Genomic DNA, 20468 nt, shown 5'->3' with positions numbered 1-20468 from the left:
GACCTGGAGGGAGAAACCCAGGCCTTTTGGTGAGAATCCACATCCGTTTCACAGCCCAGTGAACACAGCTCTGTGGGCTGCCGGATGACACAGATAAATCCAGCGCAGTCATAAACTATGCAAGCCAAAGTTCTAACCGGTGAATCCACAAAGGAAACAAATTACAATCTCTCTGAGGCAAAGCCCAGGGCATGGTGCGGGGGATTTGAGGCTGAATTCGAGCTGAGGGGAAGGGTTGTATGGTTAAATCTTTTGAGAAGGGAAAACAAAAACTACTTGAAGTGATAAGGAGCTGAAGAGAACCCAAGTTCACTAGAAATTGACTGTCAGTCTCACCAATTATAGAAAACCTGCTTTAACCCAAAAACAAAAAATGACCCAAACTCTAGTGTGCTCCTCAAGATTCCTCCAGAAAGCTAATGATTTCTGTCCCACTGGGAAATAAAACTGTCAACAGAGGCAAACATTTTCCCCCCATTATGGAAGTGGGTCGGGACGGTGGCAAAGTCAATGAGGAAGCGGCAGGATATGCTCATTACAGTTTAACAAGCTGGGAGCTGAAGAAGCGAAGGAGCCAGAGAAGCAAGGGTCACGGGGTGCGGGGACGCTGAATGGGCCAGATGGGCAGATCGCACCGTGGACAAAGCGCCCTCCCCTTACCCTGCTGGGCCACTGCCCTGACCTCCAAACAACACCCAGGGCACAAATTTGTTCCCCCTTATCAGCTGCTTAGCTCAGCAGCTGCTGCGGTAAATTTCTGTTTCCTCGTCTTGCCTTTTTTGAACAGTTGCCTTTTTGTCTAACTTTTGTGTGAGGAGGGAGGAGGCCGAGGGGCCGGGAGCAGAATGGAGAGATGGCGTGGTGGCTGTCAGAGGACTGAGTGCTTGAATAGAGCATTTCAAGAGGGGCAGAAAATAGATTTTTTAAAACAACCTCTGGGAGGTCCAGAGGCCTAGAAAAGACACATGAAGTGCCAGTTGTCCATTCTCTCCCTGCTTACTCTGATCAAGGGCGTTTTCGTCTCGGAATTTCTGTCACAGGGCAGAAGTGGTGGGCATGTACGGAATGGATTATGAATTGTTTGGGCCTAAACCAGCCATGAAAATAAGAGCAAGCCCGGAGGCCAGGCCAGGAAGAGAAGCGAACCTGTGGAGGATTAGTACAGAAGTAACTGAGAATCAGGCAGGGAGTCTGATGAGAAAGAAAAGCAACATGCTGTATTCTTCTATCTGGAAGCAATTATGTTTGGTGCCACAAGTACTTGAGTAGAAGCCTGAACGGGTTTATAAACAAGGATTTCAAAGTGTTTTTGTGATAACAGTCTGCAGGGATAATGGAGTCTGGTGGCCACCTCTATTAAAAATGTGGTTACTTCAAAGATAGCCTTTTCTTGTTAAAATTAGGTATTAAAAATTATGGCAATGCAACAGAAGAATAGGGAAATAGAATGCAGTGCAATAGAAAAATAAGAAACATGTTTTCTTCTGTTACCCAATAAAATTATTGTTTCATTTCCCCTTGTGGCATTTTCAGAATGTCAGAGAACTGTTTATTCCCTCCTGATCGAACAAGGGGAGGGTGACAGGGAGGTGGAGAGAAGAAAAAGAGGAGGGAGACCCAGTTACCCTGGAAACAGCTCCAAAGGAAGGAGGTGGGGGAGGCTCTAAGGCCCCTCTTACCTCCACATCCTTTTCTAGCTCAAGCCTCTGTGCCACCTTGACCTTCCCTCCTCAGGAGAATCAAGTTCGATCCAGGAGGCTTTTATGGCACACAAGCCTGTGCTAGGTGTTGTGCAAGATGCAAGGCTCAGGAGGTAACAGTGAGGATGATACTTGGGGATCAGGTGACCATGTGAGGTACACTGAGCGCTCACCTGTACCAGGCCTGGCTAAGCGCTTCCCAAATGTGAGCTCTTAGTGTCCTGGGGAGCGCCCTGGCCTCCATAGCCTGGGTTAAATCCTGGTCCACTTTGGCAAGTTATTTGACTTCTTCAGTTTTGTTTCCTCACCTATAAAATGGAGATAATAAGTGTACCAACCCATATCAGGCAGGGTCCAGGCAGGAAGACCAGCCTACCGTAAGTGTAGCTCAACAAAAAGAATTTGACAGAAAGAACTGGTTTGACAGGTACTAGAGGGCTGAATGAGAAGGGAATTTTGAGGCAACCACAGAAGGTAACCACAGCAAGCAGCTCCCATCTGAGGCTGGAGGAACAAAGGGAAGAGACTGGGGCAGCCTGTAATGCTGGTTCCAGAATACGTGAGGATGGCAGAGGCTGACCAGCCGCTGATGCTGAAGGGGGCGGGGGCGGGGGGGGGGGGAAGGAGGGGGCAGGGTACAGAGACACAGAAAGAAAAAAAAAGCAAGTACAGGGAAAGGAGGAAATACCCCTCTCTGGTCTTCCATCTCCCTTGAGTGACCCCTATTGGCATAAATTAATAGGAAACCCCCTGCCAAAGAAGAACTGATTTGAATAGGCCATGCACCAGTCATAAACCAGCCTATAAAAAGGTAGATCTGGAGCTGAGTGAAATAGCTTAATAACAAGCTCAGTATTTCATAAAAATATTATGAGATTGCATGAATTGATATTTGTAAACCACCAGGACAGTGCCTGGCATGTGGAAAGTGCATTATAATGTGCTTTTTAAATCCAAATACATTAATCCACCAACAACCAAAGTGGGAAGTAATATTAGAATTCTAGGTTTATTCATGAAGATGATGGGGCTTACAGAGGTCACAAAAAATGCCCAAGGTTACACCGGCTCAGCACTGGTTGAAGTCAAGACTGTCTGAATCCAAAGCTATTGCTTTTACTTCTCTGAGCCCCTTTGAGGCTCAGAGAAGACAAGTACCTAAGTAAATTGCTTCACAAAGAGACTGGAAAGGTGCAATAGGACAGATGCAAATAACAGAGTTTGGGGAGCATTGGGAGATAGCGCAAGCTACTGCAGGCTGGAGGGTCTGGGAATCCTTACCTGCTGGAAGATATAGTGTCGGGGAGACTTGGGGAAGAAGAACGGGGCTCTCACTGGCACATGCTGGAAGCAGAGGACACTGTGAGCAAAGTCCCAGAGTACAGGGCATGTGTCCAGAGCGGTGAGTCTGAGGACAAGGACATAAATATTCCTCACCACTCTCCTTTGGCATAAACAGTAGAGTTGAAGTAGCTCCAAATATTACTAGCAGCAATGCGAACTAAAGAGTTCTTATAGGGCAATCATGAACATGAAATGTGTAGAACAGTACACATTTGTGAAGCAACAGAACTAGCTGTCTTTTAAAATCCTTATGTAGAGACATTAAAATCTGCTTACAAAAGACAAATGGTCTCGTTTCAAGATAGCTGATTGAACTAAAGCTCTAGTTTGAAGGTACTATGATGAATGAACCAAATTTGGTTTCAATCAAGTTCAGATTCCTGAAAATTTAGGCACAAATTTGATTCTAACCAATTTTATTAAGTACAACAAACCAAGTGCATTCTTGGTGACAGGTGTTGTTCCAGGTTTTGGACAGGCAAAGAATCTCAAACTGTGGTTCCAGTCCTCAAGGAACTCAACCTAGTAGGGCAACAGATAGCTATGCAAATTTCTGTAATCAGAATGAAAAAACCAAAGTACTAAGTGCACTGTGAATATGGAAACTGGCCAGGGAGGATGGGAATGGGATTCCTTTCCAGTCACCCTAGGAAGCAGCATCACAACCATGAGGGAAGTCAGTAAATGGGATGTGAACGGAGGGTGGCCAAGACCAATTATGGAGACACATTAGGTCTGTCTAATGCTGGACCTGACCACAGGACGGGCTAGCTGGGGAAGTCAGAGTTGTAGGGAGTTGGAAAGAGTTTTGGAAAGTTTCCATGGCTCTGAACCTGGTCTCTGTAATCTTATGTTCAGCTCTCAAAGTACAGAAGTTGTAAAGAAACCAGAGATGGACACCACCATGGATGCCAATGATAATAGCTAACGGTTACAGAGTATCCCCTCCATGCCAAGCACTTTAAGATAAAAGTATTATATCTAGACTTGTAGTTTTTAGTTTCCAGGAATCCATTTTCCCCTTCTTCCTTGTAGTAAAATATATGCCTTTCCCACTATAAACAATATTTTCCAGGCTTTCTGTAGTTTAATGTGACTGTGATTTAGTTTTCACCAATACCAATAGAATGTGAGTAGAAGTAATATGGGCAACTTACACATGTCACTTCCCTAAAGGAGTGCCCTTCACTTCGTCTCTCCCCCCTCCCCTGGCTGGGATGCTGATGTGTATCAGTGCTTCTGAGGAGAAGACAGCACCGTGGAGAGAGAAGCTGGGCCTCCGGACAGCTCTGTGGAGCAGTCATTTCCCCCTGCTACTGCTGTCTGCTGCTGGCGCCTCTCCTTTACTGTGGCCAAAGATCACAGGTGCACAAAAGAAAAACAATATTGACAAAATTATGTCTGAGTTCAGAAAAGAGAGGCCACAGATGGAGACATGTGAGAGACTCTCATACGTAAACTGTGCATGCTTCAGTGAAGACATTATATAAGAATTATTATTGGGTTGTTTGGAAACCTTTGCTGTTTCCATCCAGGTTTCCAGCAAAGTTTCAAATGACTGAGGTTACCTATTAAATGTCCTCCAGGTGGGAGAAAGGTCATTGTAGCAAGCAAAGGCAAATTCGTTCAACAAACAACTTTTGAGGATTTGCTGACATACATGTCGGAACCCAAAGATGGAAACACACACACACACACACACACACACACACACACAGAGTCTATCTCCTTGAGATGTTTGTTGACTGGTGGGAAGATGCACAAATATTAAAATAGTATTGAGAGGAAAGTATCAGTTCATGCTCTTGGTTGCAAGCAAACAAAAATCTGGACTCAAACTGTTTTTTTTTTAAGATTGTTTATAGGCTTATGTAAACGTATAGTTCCAGAGCTCACGGTGTCTGCTGTCGCCCCTGCCTGGAGTCAGGATCCTGTCCTTTTCCCCTGGAATAATCTCCTCTTCAGTCTCCTTTCCAGTCCACTCTTTATGAAAGCAGCTCTCCCTTTCCTTCATTCACCCGACTGTTTCCTGGGTGGTCAAGTTGGGAGGTGAAGATCCAGGGGGTTACAGGAAAAGGGTCTTTCCTCAAGAAGCTTACATTCTAGGTGGAGACAGGCAATAAACAATCAGAGAAATGAGCTAATTACTGGCTGTGGCAAGTTCTAGGAAGGGAAAAACCCTTCACTATATAGTCCCTAGTGGAGGCTGACATTGGATAAAGTGGAGAAAGGGACTTAAGTTGACAATTTAGTGGAGACCTGAGAGAGTGAACACTGTAATTAGAGGTAATAGCAAGTACAAAGGCCCTGAGGTGGGAAAATATTGGAAGGAGGGGCGGCGTAAAAAAAGGAGCAAGCGTGGCTACAGTGCAGTGAGTTACAGGGAGACTGGAGTAGGATGAGCCAAAGAAGTTGGGGAGCCTAGCTGAGGGATAACCCACAGGAATCACAGAGTTTGGATTTTATCTACATACGATGAAATGTTTGCTTTAAAAGGACTAGATGGACCTCAAGATCTTTGTCCACAGCAATCCATGACAGGCTCCACAGGGTACCCAGGAGCCCTACTGGTAACTGCGGAACTTCTATCAGCGGTGTCTAACAGAACTTCCTGCAAAGATGTGAATGTTCCACACCTGTGCTCTCCCACAGCTACTGTGTGCCAGTGAAATCAGACTAGTGTAACTGAGGAACTGGATTTTTAATTTAATTTAATTTAAATTAAATTATTTAAATTTACGGAGCCACATGTGGCTAATGGCTATTGTACTGGGAAGTGCAAAGCAACACTGAGCGTCTGAGGGTTTCTACTTTGACTCCCAAAGCCAGGGCTCCACTGAAAAGGTGACGGAGTAGAGGGTACGTTATTCCCTAAACGCTAACCTCCCTCTTGGCTTTCAGCTTGTCAAGATGGAGCAGTTCATTAGGCAAGATGCAGCGGCTCAGGAGGCAATCTGAGCTTCAGTTAGGCACTGGGGAGGCACCTGCACACGATTACGAGGCGCTCCACGCGCGTCCTGGGGGAAAGCCCCGCACTGCGAACAAAGGTTCGGGAACCTCTCTTTCCAGAACGCAGGAAGGAGCCCTGAGCTCTCGCGGCTGCGGGCGCGGTCCAGTCATTGACAGGAGGGGAACACCGGACCGCAGCAAGTTGCCCGCCTGCGACATCAGCTCTGGGCGCAGCACAGGTGGGCTGGGGAAGCAGAGGATCGTGGCAAAGCCGCTGAGCGAGGTTGGAGGTTCAAGGGGCCCCCTCGCCGAGCAGTCGCCTCTTTCTCGCGGGGATGGGGGCGGGGGTGGCGCGGGAGGTCAACCGCACCGGATCTGCTTCCTGGGCTTGCTTTCGCTTTGCCGGGGGTTGGCAAGGCCTGCGCACCGCAAGCGAGCTGGGAGAGCGGCGCAGGTGGCCGCCGAGGAGGGGCGGGGGCTAGCGCCTTTCACCCTTCCCGATCCTCTGTTCTTTCCTGGAGGACGCAGCCTCGGCTCACACTCGGTGCCTTGGGGCGCGCGTGGTTCCTGGTTGACCGTCAGGGAACCCTGACCTTGGTTTCTCCCCGGTGCCAGGTCTGCGCAAGGACCATGGGCGCCGCGCTGGGCACGGGCGCACGGCTGGCACTCCCGCGGGGCCGGGCCTGCGGCGTGGTCCCGCGCTGGGCGCCCTCCGCACCCGCCCGAGGCTGCCACTCCAAGCCCGGCGTGGCGCGCCCGGTGCCACTGAAGAAGCGCGGATACGATGTCACCAGGAACCCACATCTCAACAAGGTAACGGTCCGGGAGGGTAGGGTGGCCCACGGCTCTATCCTGTGGCTGGCGGGGAGGGGCGCCCCGCCCCCTGGGTCTGGGTTGGATCTTCCCAGGCGCCCTTCCAGCGGTTTTCCATTTTTGCCTTGCAGAGGCTTGGTGTAACTCGGGTTGGGTCCCTCATCGCACCCCTTTTCTGCGTGGAAAGAGGTGACCAGTCATGCAGGGGACCTTATTTCTTCTACAAGAACAATAAAGACTGGGTTACTGTCCTCGTGGCCGGTCCGACCCTGAAGCTTACTAATTCTCTTGGTCTTGGGCAGTTCATTTAACCTCTGTCAGGTTGCGTTTTCTTATCTGTAAATGAGAGTCAGTAGTCTCCTTCGTGTTGTGAGGTTTAAAGAGAAAATGGAGGCAGAATTCTTAGCACAGTGGGTGTCACACTGTCAGCCAAGGTGGTAATTATTATTCATAGAAAAAGGTTAATTTCAGAGCAGGGAATAAGAAAGTCTAGAATTAAAGAACTTTTAGACCTTGATGAGGCATCAGAGAGCCTAACTCAGACCTCTCCTTTTACAAATGGGAAAATAAACCACAGGGAGCTAGCTCAAGGTCACCAGCTAGTCAGTTGTGGTTCTGCTCCTGAATCCAGAGCCTGGTGCTTAAGAGCACACACATTTGTTTCTGGAAGTCGAATTTAGTATCACTGGTGGTAACACCCTGGAAGCAAGGCACTTGGGTTTGAGGCCTGTCTCTGGACACCTCCGCAGATTGACTTGAGTGTCTCATTTACTATTTACAAGTCTCAACTTTCTCCTGCTTAAACTGATAGTATGACAGACCACCATTCCTACCTCATTTGGTTATTGTGATAAGTTAATTACTGAATTTGAAATATTTTATACTATATGAAGGTCTTCATAAGTAAATAATTACTACAAAATAAACATTTTAAAAAATTTCTTTGACTCATGATTGTAAAAATCAGGTGTGGAAATACTTGTGGAAAGGTGTTTTTGAGAAATAGGAACAATTATACAGATGCTAAATATTGGGTTTATTTCCTGCAGACTTAATAGAAGCTATGAAAAAAAAAATCTTTCAGCCTTTCCCTATCACACCACTCTTTGCCTCCCACAAAAGACCTTTATATATTACTACTTTGGGATATTTAAGGTGTTTTATGAATTTTAATTGCTTTGGTAGCCTGTGTATAAAAGTCAACTCAAACGAGCCTAAGTGACAAAAGCCTTCTTTACCTAAATATCTAGAGGAAGGGTTGCAGGCAAGGCTTGACCCGGCAGTTCAGATGGCATCTGTAAGGGTGCAGGCGCTCTCTGGCTCTCTGCTTCTGCAGTGTCTGCTTTATCCTCAGGCTCCATCCAGGGGAGACCTTGGCCTCAATGCTGCCATAATCTCCTTTCCTTTTCTCGCTCTGCACTGTGCAGGGATAGAAAGACACTTTCTTCTGGTAGAGAAGGATCCTTTCTCTGAATCCTCAAGAAAGAGTTCCATCTCATCAACTCTGACTTAATTCCCTTCCTATTCTCAAACTGCCATAACTTAAGCTGGTCAGGGCTCACCCCTGGAATTAAAGATAGAGTTTAAGGGAGTGCCATTCGTACCAGCTGTTTTTGAGTAAGGAGATGTGGCCTCTCCACAGTAAATCTGTGCCCTGTCATCAGATGAAGGAGAGGTTGGTGCTGGAAAGCAAAACAATATATTCCCACCACAGAACCCAATCGCTTTGACAATACATGCCTTAGAAGTACTGGCGTATTACCAGTCAGCACTTACTGCTTGGTCAATAGTTAAAAAATTGTCTTCTTTTTTAGCCCTAGGTGTGCATGGCTCCCTAAAAGCACTCTCCCCTTGTCCCTGATACCATTTTTTTCCTCTTAAATAATATAAATGGGATGTTGTCCATAAAGTTGGGGGACCTGACCCTTTCATAATATTTAAGATTTTTTGTGTATCCTTTAAGTCACATGATGCTGGTCTGGGGTGAGGAGGGTATCTGGGGTGATGCAGAGGGAGCCTGTTGGCATCCCCCATTCACCCTTAGGAGGGAGGGAGGAGCAGCAGTAGAAGGAACAGCGCTGCTGGGTGCTGCTGCTAACACCCTTCACTTCCCCCTGCAGGCCCCCCCCCTTGCTGTCCCGCTGACCTCAGACACTAGGGCCATGAGTCTCCAGGGAAGGCTTGAAGCGTGTACTTTCCATCAGCCAGATGGGGAGACTTGCTGACTTAAACAAAACAACTGGGGTTATCACTGAGAAAATAAGAGGAAGGCAGCTTGGAAGGAAACTGCACTTAGTGGGTGGATCTGTGGGTGGATTTTGGTTTTTTGCTGGACTGTGAGCTCCTCCAGGGCAGGGGCTGAGTTTCATGCATTTGTGGCTGGCAGGGGGTATTTCCTGAAGGATCTGGCAAGGCCATGGACATGAAAATTAGCATTACATTCTCAGAATGTGCTTATGAGATTCTTTTTAATTTTTAACTTTATTTTTTTATTGAGGTATAGTTGACATACAGTATTCTATTAGTTTCAAGTGTGGTTATTGCCAGAGACGTGGAGGATGGGTGAAATAAGTAAAGGAGGTTAAGAGGTGCAAACTTCCAGTTGTAAAATAAGTAAGTCATGGGGAGGTAGAGCATAGCATAGGGAATGTGTTTGCTAGATTTCCATCCCAGTCTCTGGATAGGTCAGGAGAGGCACTGAAGAAGAAGCTTGAGGGCAGCACATGGTCCGGAGATGGAATTCTCTGGGAGAAGAGCTGCTAAACTGGCCAAGCCTGCAATGACCCGGGTCTGGTTCCAGTTCTGTCCTGATCTCACCGTGTGATCGGGAATGAGTTCATGAGGCCCTCTGCCTATGTCGCGCCGCTGCTGTGAGGGTCAAGGGAGCTGCCTGTGAAATCACTTTGCAAACTGAAGGAAGTGAAATATTCGATGATCATGTTGACACTTTCCAGAGGTGGAGGTGGAGGGGTCCTTAGAGATGACCTAGTCTGCAAGTTTTCAGATTACGGATCACAAATTTTGGAACATTAAGTTAAGCTTAGTGGGTCTAACCAGCATTTTTATTTTAAAGAAATGATTAGAATAGAATTTAAAAACAGCATATGCATTAAATTTCACAAAGGAAAGTATTAAGTCACCATGTGAAATACAGATTTTCACTATGGATTGTTGTAAAGAACAAAAGATTTTGAAAATCATTGTTCTCATTCAGCACCTCAGTTTCAGATGAAGGGAGAAGTGGAAAAGGTACCCCAGAGAGACTGTCATTGGTTACAGAAGTGGACAGAAGCAGCCTACCTCCTGATTTTCAGTCCACTGAGTAGCGATGACCATTCTCCTTGACATCTACTTTGGCTGATTTAGGTGTATTCCTCATAATGACAGATTTAGAACTAGATGTTCTGAGTTTCCTATTGGAGTCTAGGTTTTCTAAGTGATGCACATTCAATGGTATATCAGTTTCTGTTTCCTTTTTTTACTACCATTATATTTTTGTATATGATTTTGTATATGATTTATATATTTGTATAAAATTTGTATATGATTTATGAAAGGACCTCTTCTATTACCCATGTTGACTGTGGCAACAGGGCAGATATTTGATACATATTACAAGATATCTTGTAAAAGATACAAGATATTTTATCCTAAGTAGGCAACTATCAACCCCTATTTATAGAGGTATCTTCATCGGCAGGTTATCATCCCCATTCTATTTAGGTAGCAAGTGGGCTTTCAGAACATTTCTGGCCTCACCTGTACGTATACCCTCTTTTGGGGAGGGTCTTCCTATTCCCTACTCCCCAAACTATACTTGAGTCCCTGCTTTCTGCTTATCATTCTGTGTTTGTTTCCTTTTGGCATTGAGCCCTCTGTGGTAGTGGCTGGTTGGTATGTCTTCCACGCTAGGTCCTGAGCACCATGCAGACAGGCTCTGTTTTGTCACGTGGTTTTCTCTGTGTCTAACTTGAGATGCCCAATGAATAGATGCTCTTTAAATGACCTCAGTGGAGTTATGACCCATTTCCTCTCAACTTTATTAATCCTAGTGCTGCTACTTTTCAGGTAGCCCAATGCTCTCGTTGCCTGGTGAAATGCCTACCAGTGGCCTGTACTACTGACCCTTACCTCCCCAGATTTAAGGGCATTTCACTGAAGGTGTATATTCTTTTTGGAGTGCATCAGACTCCTCCTTTGACCCATATGCCAGCAGTGACTTTTGCCGTAAACTTCTACCACATCTCCATCTGCTTCTCTACGGTTTTTTCTCTTGAGCTTGACAGGGAAAGAACAAATCAGAAGGGTGCTTAGTCAAGTCACCGTGATTACGTGCCAGCACATTTCATGCTGTGGGGTCTCAGAGACTGCAGCGCCCTGCAGATGGCTGCCTTCCTACGTGAACCTGATGTGTGCAGGTTAGTGAACGTGTAAATGTTTGGTGGCCAGTGCTGCAGCTGAATCTCTTCTGTTTTCAGTGGTGAGTCATTAGATTCTCACACAGTTAGGATTTGCCATTGGTTAAACTATATGTTCTTATTTGGAACCGGCTTAGAATCTGATCTTGCCTCCTTTGCGTGAGGGGAGCTGGTGCCACACTTGGCTTGCCTATCAATCAGGAGATGATGACTGGCTGGTGTGGAGATTTAGAAGTTGGTTGGTGATGCTGTTTTCTGCCCCCCAAAGAAGACAACATCACATGTCTTTGTGAGGCTTCTGCTTTGGACAGCGTGTCGAGTTGGGTACCCCTTACTGACGGAGAAGCAGTGGGTTAGGAAGTCAACACTATTTCTCTTAGCAGCAATTCACTTTACACTTAGCTTCTTGTGCAGTGACTCAGGGCATTGAAGCTCAACTATCGTTCCAATATTTTAAGAACAAACAAGCAGAGGCAGGTTGGAATTAAATCCCATCTTGTTGAATACCTTTCTGGCTTCATGGGATTGAAAACATTTGCTATTAGGGCTTTGTGCTTGGAATGGCTAACAGACCCGTATTAGTTTGGCTAAAGGTTAGGCAATTGTAACAAAGCCAACCCAATACAGAGGCTTAAAGAAGACTGAAGGGTGTGTCTCTCTTATCAACAGGTCGGGATAGACAATTGCAGGTAGGTGTGTTGCTTAATTTTGTCGTTCTCCATCTTCAGTGTACATCTTACATTTCATCAGTTCCTTACAGAAGCCAGAGGGGAGGAGAAATATCTTTTAAGGCCACAGATTCAACATGATAGAAATCATCTCCACTCATGTTCAACTGGCCAGAACTTGGTCATACGCTGCAGCTAGCTGCAAGGGAACCTGGGAAACGTAAGTTTCAGCCAGGCATCCATATATGCAGCTACACCATTAAGGAGAGAGAGAATGGATATTGGGAAACTGCCACAAAATGTTTATCTGAAACTTTAACTATTTTATGGTCAAGTTTACCCCAACCTTTAACATCCATCAGTTTATCAACATCCCTACGACCCTGTTCAGCCCATCATCTCATGTCTAGATTTTGTGGGAGCCTCCTCATCGGTCTACCACCTTCCGGTCTTTTACTTTCTGATTCTTAACCCCATCTTGGGAGGCTACAACCTTCATACATCCTCAACAACTCTCTTTCTTTCAGACCCCCTATGCAGTCAACCAAATAGTTCTGTTGTTCTATTTTTGGACTATGTCTGGAAACCAACCCCTGCTTACCATGGGTCCCACCCTGACCTAAGCCACCAACATTCCTTGGCTGGATAAGCTGCAGCCTCCTAGCTGGTATCCTTGCTACAACCTGAGCTCCTCTGGTTTACTCTGCACATAAAAGCCAGTATGATTCTTTTAAAACTGTTTGGTCACTCTTTTGCTCAAACTTCACAAAGTCAGAGTCCTTAGAACACTTTGGGTGACTTGACCCTCTCTGACCTTGTCTTTGCTACTCTTCAACTTCACTCACTGCCCAAACCAGCTGGCCTCCTGGCAGTTCCTCACACACTGAAAGCATGCTTCTGCTTCAAGTCTTTGCAGTGGCTGTTCCCCCTTCTGTGAACACACGTCCCCTCCATATTCACATGGCCAGCCCTCTTGCCTTCTTCAAGGCATCTCCCTTTTGTGGTAAGAGCTAATCTCCCCCACCAGATGTAGTTGTGAATGTTCTTCGGTTTTACTGGTCCTCCTGAATGTGGTCTACTTTCCTCTCATAGTGTTTGATATTTCCCAATGTACTATTTCATTATCTCACCTAATACATCTCTTGTTTATTGTTTATATTTCCCCACTATAACGTAAGCTCTGTTGAGACAAGCATTTTTGTCTTATTTGTTCATTGATGTATCCAAGGTACTCAGAACAGTGCCTGATCCATACTTAGTGCTCAGTTATTGGATGAGTGAGTCATTCAGATACACATCTGCTGAGATTCCTTCCTCTCTCCTCCCTTTTCACCAAAGCCCCCATCTTTTACCCTGGTGCCTCTGCTCCCAGAGGGTCCTCCTGTGTAGTGTGTATATGCCCAGGATCACCTCTGACTGGAGTGTAGATCACTACAGCCATCTCGATGGGCCACTATCACTATGACCCATCTCTGACACAGGGGTGGCATTCTTATTCTGTGGAAATCCCAGTAAAATGGTCTTATTTCAAGGTTTGCATACTCATTAGTTACCTTCGAGAGGCAATATGTTTGATTTCATGTAATAAAATATTAACATAGAAACTCTGCCACCTGTTCTGTAAAAAATTTTTTTACATTTATTTATTTTTGGAGAGAGAGAGTGAGACAAAGCATGAGTGGGGAGGCTCAGAGAGAGAAGGAGACACAGAATATGAAGCAGGCTCTAAGCTCTGAGCTGTCAGCATGGAGCCCAGTGCGGGGCTCAAACCCACCAATCGTGAGATCATGACCTGAGCCGAAGTCAGGAGCTTAACCGACCTAGCCACTCAGGCGCCCGCCCCCCACCTGTTCTAAAAATTATTGTAAACAGCAATATCTAGATTATGGAAATAGTGATGCTGGAGGGCACGTCTCATACAGAAATACATGCTGTCTGGCTCAGGCTTGAACCAGCTGGCATCTTAACCAATCCAGCTCTGGGCTACTATGTGGAGTGTCTGTGGATACATTTCCAGGTTCATCTCCAGTCTCCTTGTTTATAGTTTCTCTTGGTCCCCTTGGACCTCTGTAGGGTCTGAGGTTATGGCTTTATTTTACTTTGCATTTTTGCCGTTTCTACCAAAGGTTTCTTTTATCATCTACCCTCTGCTTTCCAGAAGCCCATTTTGTGGCAAAAAAGGCCTTTCATTCCTATGGCCATTGTAGAGGGATCACTAACGTGCAACACTTTTGTTTGCAAGGACATGGACTATTGTCTGCTTCCAGAACTTCACTTTGATGTGTGGAAAGTACACTGGGAAATCCTTTGGGGTGATGTCTGACTGCCTCTCTGATGCAGAGCACAAAAGATGCTCTATGATGATGTGATGAAAATCTGAGGGATACCCTACTGTTGGGGAGCTGAGGTCAGCGGTTAAAAGCATGCATTCATTCTGTACCCAGATGGTTGCCTGGCAGCCTGCTTAAAATGGAGTTCCAACCCAAAGGGACACAGCAAAGAGTAAAACGGACCCAGTCATTTGAGGAGAGGGATATTTGATGGAGAGATCGTCAGCTTAGAGGAACTTGGATAAGAGAAAATCAAAGCTGCATTTGCTTTTCAAAGTTTTATTGAAAGCTGGAGGGACTATAGAATTGAATTGAATGATGAGTAACTTGAGAATATTATTTTTTTAAAAGCATTTTGTCTGGATTCTGCACTGTTGTTGGGTAGTAGATCTACATGAAGCCCATAGCACACTTGGTCCTGAAATGTACTCCCCTAAGGTGCGGAACTCTGGAGAGGGCAGACCCTGCTGGGCCCTTTGTTTTGTTTTGTTTTGTTTTGTTTTGCTCTTTCAGAAAACAAAAGGAGGGAGCCACTGTCTGCAAGTTCACATCTCTCCTGAGTTGCTGAGGTGTCCCATGACTTTCCCAGAAGAAAGAAAGGAAGCCAAGTACCTTCACTGTGTAAGGTGGAGCTGGGTCTCCACTTGCACTAGACAGTCTCTATTTCCTCTTTCTCTGGTTTGGAAGGAGGTGTTGAATTTTCCAAGCCAGATTCCTACTGTACTGAATTTCCTTCCATAGTGGAGTACCTTGCGGAGGGGATTCAAGTAGTAATTATATGAGCTAGGATTTTTTTTAGGGCATACAATGTGCCTAGAATTAGTCTAAGCAGTTTTTATGCATTAACCCATTTCATATAAAACCACAACCTTGTGAACTACACTGTTATATTACAGATGAGGAAACGGAGACACAAGGAGGTTGGCTGAGTTAGCTAACTAGCCCAAGGTCATGCAGGTCATAGTGGCAGAGCTGGGTCTTGAACCCAGGCTGTCTGGTTAAAGGTCTGTATCTTCCACCAACCACTCCACCCCCATGATGCACAGCCACTTCTGGGCTGCACGTGCCCTCTCACTTGAGGCTGGCACATGGAGTCTGATGCTCTGGGGTCTTGCCAGGTACTGACGGGCACTCACTGTTGTGGAACCTCTAATGGACAGTTCCCACCTCCACTGGCTCTGTTAGATCAGACTCGTGGAGTTGGAGGGAACTTTAAAGATCACTGGATGTCTTCTCTTCAACCTTTAAATGTGTGTAATTCTCCCAAAGACTCATTTGTGTGTCAAATTTATTCAAGCAACATTTGCTCAGTATCTTTTATATCTTAGGCAGTGGAAATCCAAGGTGAATACAACCTTCTTTTGCCTTCAGAGAGCTTACCGTGTAAGAGGGGGTGATGACGGGACCAGTTAGTAAGCAGGAAGTTGAAGTCAATAGGTCAACGTAATGAGAGGCACACGGGTACTAGTACTCTCCAGGGCTACTTTCGCCACACTGTCTTCCTTAATAATGCCACCTGGATGGGACTCATTCATCCTTTACACTTCTTTGGCATTTAGCTTATGCAGTTATGGCTTTTTTTCCACATCTGACCTCAGTATACATTTATAGTATGTGTGATTATCTCCATCTTGATATCATCTTCAGAGCCAGGACCACGTTTGAGGCATCACATGGCCAGCTGCAATGCCCTCTTTGTAGTACCCTCAACAACCATTAATTACATGAATCCCTTTCACATTGTCTCCTGGACAGGTCAGAAACCACTGTGGTGAAGACTGATAGTATACAATCCTGTCTGTCGTCTCTTCTAAAAATATTGTGACAGGGGTTCCTGGGTGGCTAAATTGGTTAGGCATCAGACTTTAGTTCAGGTCATGATCTCACAGTTCATGAGTTTGAGCCCCACGTCTGACTCTGTGCTGACAGCTCAGAGCCTGGAGCCCACTTTGGATTCTGTGTCTCCCTTTCTCTCTGCTCCTCCCCTGCTCATGCTGTCTCTATCTCTCTCCTTCAAAAATAAATAAGCTTTCAAAAAATTTTTTAAAAAGATGGTGACAATACAAATCATATTTAGATCTCTCCATGGGACTTGGAGCATTTTGAAAGCCAAGAGAAATGTTTTATTCTGGTCCTATACGTTTTGGGAATCAATTTCTTTAAGAGAATCTTCTGCTTTGTTTCTGTGCCAGATGCACTTCATCTAAAGAACAGCACCTTTATGATGAAATTATTCATTCTCATCCTTGAAACTGCTTTAAATACATTAGATTTAGACCCCCGAAAACTAACAATAGGTTAAAGGACTTTGGAGGCTGAGGGAAAATAGTCTGCTCAAGTCAATTGCGTGTGGGCTCCCAGGGGCATGGCCTGGACCAGGTAGCAGGCAGCATAGTACACAGGCTAGAGTCTAGGGATTCAGAGTCAGAAAAAAACCCAAGGTTATAGTTCTAACTCTGTCATTAATTAGATTTGGGATTTGGGAATGCCACTTCATTTCTCTAAGCCTCATCTGGGAAGGGAGATGATAATAAAATATACCTATTCCACAGGGTACTCTAATGATTAAATGAAATAATATGTCAAGCACATTGTAAGTGCTCAGTTAATTCTCAGTTAATCCACATCTCTAAAGCTTCTTCTCCATTTCTAACACAAAGCATCACACCATAGACTGTGGACCTTCCCTCTTAGAGAATCCATGCTGAAGGAGAAGGGAAAGCCAAGAGATCCAATTCATTTTCCATTGGCATAGATTCATCTCATTTGGGCAAAGGTTTGATAAGAGAGGAATGGGTCAGGGAAGAGGCAGGTTGGGTGGAGACATTATGATAATTTCTCTGTACTTGACAGAGCTTAACTTGGGTGATCTAGAAGTTTGTCTGAAAGAAACTTAAATAAAAATGTCTCTAGTGGCAGAAAACTCAAGAGCCATGTGAGGAGCTCCTACTTCTGGAAGTTGAGACTGAGGTGGAAGGGAGTGGCCACCTTCGTACCCTGCAGGAATCTCAGGATTTTGTCAGAACATTTTTGCACATTCTTACCAAGCTTTTAAAAAGGAACTCTGAAAAACAAATCCAAATTTAGCAGTTCTGTTTATCTGCCTGTCCATCGGTCTCTGTCTGTAACACTCTCAGTCACATGAGTTTATGATATCAAGATAGCAAGGCAAGAGAATGTCTGCTATGGTAGTTGAGCACAGAAGTTAAAATGTTGCTTCAAATCCAGCTAAATCAGGCATGGCCCCCTTCACCGAGCTGGCAGCCAAACTGGGCACAGTTTAAGAGACTCCTACAGTCTCCATATATGCTGCTGTGGGTCATTAATAAATGCTTGCATAAAAACATTTTACATGAGTATCTGTTAGTACTCAGGATGAACATCCCCCAGAAGCCTATTAATAGGTCATCTTGTTCAGCCCTCCATCTCTGAGTAGGTAATACGTTACCACGATTTTACAGGTAAGGTTTCAAAGGCGCAGAGGGGCTGGATGTATGCCCGGAGCCTGAGTTCAGGAGGGTGGATCTGGCTCTTTTTGGATGGTGTCTATCCCTTAGACCTGCTGCCTTTGTCTGCCCTCCTAAAATAGTGCCTGAGTCAGCCTCATTGACTCTGCAGCATGCCTTTGAGTCTCTCCATAGAAAGGGGATGCTTTAACATTGAACATGGACATATGTTGGGTGTCCATTTCTGAAGAGTAGACCTGCTCCTGACTCCCACCTTCATTTCAGGTTTTGTTTCTTTCTCTGTAGTAATATGATCATGAAGACAGAGCATTTAACAGAGAGCTTAGCCCTCATGTCACATTTTCCCTGCTTATCTCTTTTATTTTTGGTCTTTTCCACCCCATAATTGTAAGTGTTGAGTGGTGAAATCACTTCAGGTCACAGAACAGTGAACAGTGATGCCATTGCCCCCCGATAAGACAGGCATAAATATAGAGGGCGTGGGGAAAAAACCCTATTAACAGCCATTTTTAGAAACAAGCTTTGAAATCCGCCCATCAGAGCTAGAAGATTTCTGCTGTTGTCACACTCCAGGAGCTGGCAGGAGCTTCTCCTCACGTCTCAGAAGCCTCAGGAGCTGCAGGCCATTCCTGTGGGAGATGACAGCACAGGTGTGCGTGTGATTCCTGTCCTGGGGCACTGACAGGGAGGGGCTGCCAAGCGCAGAGACAGTCCTGCCTCTAGGAACCAGCCCAGGCTGGAAAGACTTGAGCATCCTCAGCTGTTCCTTTGTTGACTGTTTGGCATTCTCTGGCTTCCTACCATTCAACTAAACATTAGGTCAGATCCCTCCTCTGGGACTCATAATTGCTCGAGTAATACTATTAGAAATAATAATAATGAACACTTATATAATACCTGCTCTGCCAGATACTCTTATTGATGCCTTACGTATATTATCGCCAAGCAGAGAAAAAATTGTGAAGTAACTTTTCTTGTAGCTGTCTAGGGAGAAGGACAGCAAGTAAACAAAACTATACAGATGGTTATTAGTGGTAGAGATGAAATAAACAGGGCACAGTGTGAGAGAATAACAGAGGGTTGACTTCAGTGGTGAGGGAAGACCTCTTAAGGAAGTGATATTTGAGAAGGTTCCTAAAGAAAGAGGAGCCAACCACCAGAGAAGCCAGGGTAAGAGTGTTGGGGGCAGAGGGAAGAGCTCATGCAGAGACTGGAGGCAGCAAGCAGCGTGGCAGGCCGGGTGCTGAGCCCTGACAGCATGGAGACCAATGGGAGTGTGATGAACAAGGCAGGGGGAGGTGCGGGGGGTTCCTGAAATCAGGGTGGAGGGGACTCAGGGAGGCAGAGCATACAGGGCCATGGAGTCTGGCTGTGAGATTTTATTCTCTGTACAACAGGACACTCTTAAATGATTCTAAGCAAGGAGGTGATGGGATTGGATTTATGTGAATGAACAATCTCTCTGTGGGGGACAGGTTGGAGGCCCAAGTGGAAGCAGGGAGACCACTAGAGGTGACTGTAGCAGTGGGAGCAAGAAAAGATGGGGCAGGGGGCAGAGCAGAGGAGAATCGGAAATAGAGTTTGAAGGTGGACTGGACACATGACCCCGTGTCCTTCTTCAGAGTCACCAGGACTCCATCTGCACATTTCCTGCCATGCCACCCACCCTCCATGTAGCCGCTGCTACCGCATTGATGGTGATACTTCCTGTCTTTCCTCAGCACACCTCATAATAACAAGGACATAGAAGGCTGGTGTTTTACTTTTGGAGCTTATGAAGTGCTTCCTGGTGGGTCATCTCATTTGACGCCCACAAACACCTCGTGAGGCAAACATTCATTTTATAGGAGGGGACACGAGGGCCCAGAGAGCCTAAGTGAGTTGCCCAGGGTGTTCCAGACAATGACGGGCAGCGGTAATGAAGGGGTCAACCGAAGTTCTCAGAGACTATTCACTGGTTTACTCAACAGACATCTGTTGAGCACCTTGTGTGTTTGGGGCACTGTATTGGGTTTGAAAAAGAATGGGATAAATCAGTCATCCTTGCCCTCAAGGAGCTTAGGGTTCAGAGGAAGAGACAGACTTGTAAACCCATAAATGCCATGCAGTATAATAGGTTTTATAGTACAGTAAAAATATGCTGTTAGTAATGTCCAAGTCATTTTTGCCTTGGTGGGGAGAAGGGTGAAGTTTCTTCAAGTGGATGGCCTTTGACCCTTATATTAAATTATGTAAATAACGAATGGCATAAAATAAAAATGGAAATCTGCTCTGACGTCTCTCCCTAGGCAACTACTTAATTTTATCAGTGTCAGTGCCAGTACTTAAGAGATATATAGGGACTCCCTGAGCAGACAAGGTGGGGGAAAGGTGTCCTGAGCAAATATGACAGAATGGCATGACTTGTGAAGAACTGTGGGTGATTCTGAAGGACAGAGTGTGTGGGGTGATGGGGCTGGAGATCAAGGCAGGAGTCCGACGTAGGGGGCAGTTAGGGCTGCTGTTGCCTGCCTGAAGAGTTTGACCTTAGTCCTGAAGGGAGGGGTGCTGGGGCATGACACTGTGGGATTCAGAAGGACCAGATGTGGCGATGGTGAGGTGGACACAGATCTGAGAGGTGCCAGGGAAGTGGAAGACTGCATCCATTCCAGAATTCTTTGAGTGCCATAATAGCAGAAGGTGATCAAGATTTATTGTAATATTTTTTAAAAAAGCAAGTGGAAAACAAATATTTATTCATCATAAATTTACACAGCGTCACCAGGATATTATATTCCTT

General features: G+C 45.5%; 1 protein-coding gene across 2 annotated transcripts in view; it reads left to right on the top strand.

The window, feature by feature from the left end:
• Nucleotides 1–6160: 6160 nt before the first annotated feature.
• ME3 (malic enzyme 3) overlaps nt 6161–20468 on the top strand; it is a 188724-nt gene continuing 174416 nt past the window's right edge. Inside the window, exons 1-2 of one of the 2 annotated variants that reach the window (XM_029915107.1) lie at nt 6161–6232; nt 6609–6806. In XM_029915107.1, the coding sequence (XP_029770967.1) occupies nt 6624–6806 (183 nt within the window). In that variant the 5' untranslated portion in view covers nt 6161–6232; nt 6609–6623. Of the gene's footprint in view, nt 6233–6608; nt 6807–20468 lie in introns of those variants that run through there. The other variant, XM_029915106.1, reaches the window with a different exon arrangement.

This window comes from Suricata suricatta, chromosome 11, assembly GCF_006229205.1.
Source record: "Suricata suricatta isolate VVHF042 chromosome 11, meerkat_22Aug2017_6uvM2_HiC, whole genome shotgun sequence".
Classification (NCBI taxonomy): Eukaryota; Metazoa; Chordata; class Mammalia; order Carnivora; family Herpestidae; genus Suricata; species Suricata suricatta.
Note: the sequence above shows the minus strand (reverse complement) of the source record. Positions and strands in the feature narration are given on the sequence as shown.